Below are 3,056 nucleotides of genomic sequence, written 5' to 3'. Positions count from 1 at the left end.
TCAGCTTGATCTGAACTCCATTTTGGAGAAGTTTAAAATAATTTGATCTACATCAGACGACTGATCCTGTTCTAGGAACCCATCTCCACCCTTGATTGCGACTAGGCTCTCCCGGTAGACAAAGCAATCAGCCCAAATCGGAGATCCAATATGCTTAATTTCACGAGTCTCTGGATCATATAAGGCCACATGACGATCACCATCTGTTTCCATAACAAAAAGCTGACCGTTCTACCAAAACCCAAGTGGCAATCTGCGTTGTGAAATGAGTTGAACAGTTAATTGTTTTGTCCAACCCCGTTCCTCCATCGTCACCCATATGTCACCAGAATGAGAATAAATCAGAGCAATAGAGTTAATGTATCCATCATTTGAACTGGGAATATCGCGTATCTCATGAAACAACTCATTGCCCATGTCAAATGAAAGGATCAGACGAGAATCGTCATTGTCTATTGCAAACCAGTAATAAACTCCATTAATGCATGTGTTAGACTGAGGGTTACGAATGCTAGCATAATGCAAAGCAACTTCAAGATATCTCCAGGAATCAGTAGACAGGGTGTACACAGCAGCCTGATAAGGACCATAGCTTATTTGGTGAAGACCACCAACATCCTCCTTAGTGTTCCAAATCCAAACCACCTTGTAATCATTAGTAATGGGATTAAAACCAAAACCGAAAGTTTCTCGGAAACTCGCCACATTGGGTGGAAAGTTACGAGGGAGAGCGGGGAGGGACCTAAATTCTCTTGTTGCGGGATTCCACAAAGCAAAGCGTTGCAAGTGATAGGAAATACACAGTATGCCATTACAGGCACTAACCCAAATTAAGATAGTTGGGCAGATCCACCACCACATCCTGATACTCCGGCGGAGAACCGGCCAGTGTTTGATCAGGGAACAATGAGAAAACATATTTTTGGATATTTTGTCAAAACGGTTAACAAAAAGACGGCCACTGTTGGCGGGGTGGTTGAAGTGCTTAGTAACAAAACTAGGGTTTTTGGTGATAGTGTACCAATTTTTGCATACGACTCTGGCCCGAATCACAGATTTCACGGGCAGCCTTAAGAGTATCTCAATAATCACGTCCTCAGGAAGCAGCTGATGAATTTCATTACAACTGGCCATTTGCTTAAACCTAAACCCAATTTCAATTGAAATCAAAATACTACTATTTTTCTTGAATTAAGGAAGGAAAAAAAAAAAAAAAAAAAACAGAGAGAGAAATTCACCATATCAAATATTCAAGATAAAGAGGAAATTAAGAAGTTGGATGAGACTCACAGAATCGTCTTTGGAATGGAATGAATCATCCGTTGGAAACTAAGAACAGCATGAAACCGAGGAGTTTCTTAGTTTTGCCCATTGAAATCACTAGATCTAGGCACGCTACCGGAGCAAACAATCTCTCTGAAACTCGATACTGAGTGCAAGAAACGCAATCTTTAGGTCGGTACCAGAGCAGATACAGCAGTCTCTCTCTTTTGCGCGCTCTCTCCGTGTAAGAAAAGCAGCGATTCTACGTAAAAATGTTTTGCCACCTACCGTAAACAAAAGACAGGCGTCACAAAACGGGGTGGTGAAGTGGGGAATGGTGGTAACATTATTATTATTATTATTTATCATATTTGTCTAAATTAATTACTCCCTATTAGTTAATTAATGTTATATTTTTATTTAACTTTTAAATTTATCGTTTTGTTTTCTTTTGGTTAGACAAAAATTAACAATAAAAAGGTGAAAGTTAAAGTGAAGTGAAGAATACGAGTATCAATTGTTTAGATACATTTAATTAGAATGAATGAATTTTATTTTTTTGACATTTTTTTTTGTTGGAAAGTATTATTTTTTTCATAGGAAGGTACTACTTTATGGCTTGGACAATGTTAAATTTACAAGAAAATATTTTAGTTTACCTAAATTGCTTATATATATATATATATTAAATAAGATAATAGATCTAAAAAAATACTCTAAGTATTTTTGGTCTCTTTTTTAAAATTAAAGTAACATAAGAATTTAAATAAATTATATTGTAGGATATTTATAGAGAACATAATATTATATTATTTTTATCAAAAAAATTCAAAAAAACATTTTATTTAGAACCTAGAAGGATAAAAATGACATGCAAAAATTAACAGTAAAAAGGTGAACGTTAAAGTGAAGTGAAGAGTAGGAACATCAATTGTTTAGATACATTTAATTAGAATGAATGTATTTTATATTTTTTGACATTTTTTCCGTAGGAAAGTATTATTTTTTTCATAGGAAGGTACTTTATGGTTTGGACAATATTTTAGTTTACCTAAATTGTTTATATATTAAATAAGATACAATAGATCTAAAAAAAAATACTCTTGGTCTCTTTTTTAAAATTAAAGTAACATAAGAATTTAAATAAATTATATTGTAGGACATATAGAGAGAACATAATATTATATTATTCTTTATCAAAAAAAATTCAAAAACACATTTTATTTAGAACCTAGAAGGATAAAAATGACATAATTATAAGTTTACATATTTTGTGGGGTTAAATGCCAAAAAAAAAAAAAAAAAACCTGATATATAAAGTTTGTGCAAAAATAGTTCCTACTTTTTAAAAATGTGCATTTCAGTCCATAAAATTCAAAAAATGTGCAAATAATTCCCCGGTCCTCTAATCACTTTTTGGTCAAAATTTACATAAAATAAATTCAAAAATCCTATTTTACCCTTGGGTAAAGTCTGTCGATATGGTGCAAAGTAGTCTTTGTGTGGTCAAGGGCGGAGTCAGGATTGAATTTTAGGGAGGCCATAATGTATTTGACGAAAAACAAAAAAATCCAACTAACATCAGAAATTAATTTTATTTTATTTTATTTTATTTTATTTTATTTATTTTTTTTTTTTTTAAGGGAAACAAAAAAATCATCAATGCCAATTTTGATTTGTTGAACTGAAAAGGACAGTTAAAATACTTGGCAAATATAAATTTTGATAATATTTCCATTGAATATCAAAATAAACAAACAGTTGCAAATTATAGTATAAAATAGTTAGTACAG

At 32.3% G+C, this 3,056-nt stretch overlaps 1 protein-coding gene across 1 annotated transcript; it reads right to left on the bottom strand.

Moving 5' to 3' along the window:
• On the bottom strand, positions 1 to 1,134 carry LOC132282246 (F-box/kelch-repeat protein At3g06240-like). Its single transcript, XM_059783853.1, has 2 exons — positions 297 to 1,134; positions 1 to 203 (listed from the first exon to the last, which is right to left on the bottom strand). The coding sequence occupies exons 1-2, from the start codon at positions 1,132 to 1,134 to the stop codon at positions 1 to 3; spliced, it is 1,041 nt and encodes a 346-aa protein (XP_059639836.1).
• Positions 1,135 to 3,056: the final 1,922 nt, after the last annotated feature.

The sequence above is a fragment of the Cornus florida genome, unplaced genomic scaffold (genome assembly GCF_030987335.1).
Source record: "Cornus florida cultivar Cherokee Brave unplaced genomic scaffold, ASM3098733v1 CherokeeBrave_3.0.0_Hap2_Chr11, whole genome shotgun sequence".
NCBI classification, from domain to species: Eukaryota; Viridiplantae; Streptophyta; class Magnoliopsida; order Cornales; family Cornaceae; genus Cornus; species Cornus florida.
This window is presented reverse-complemented; position numbering and strand designations above follow the sequence as displayed.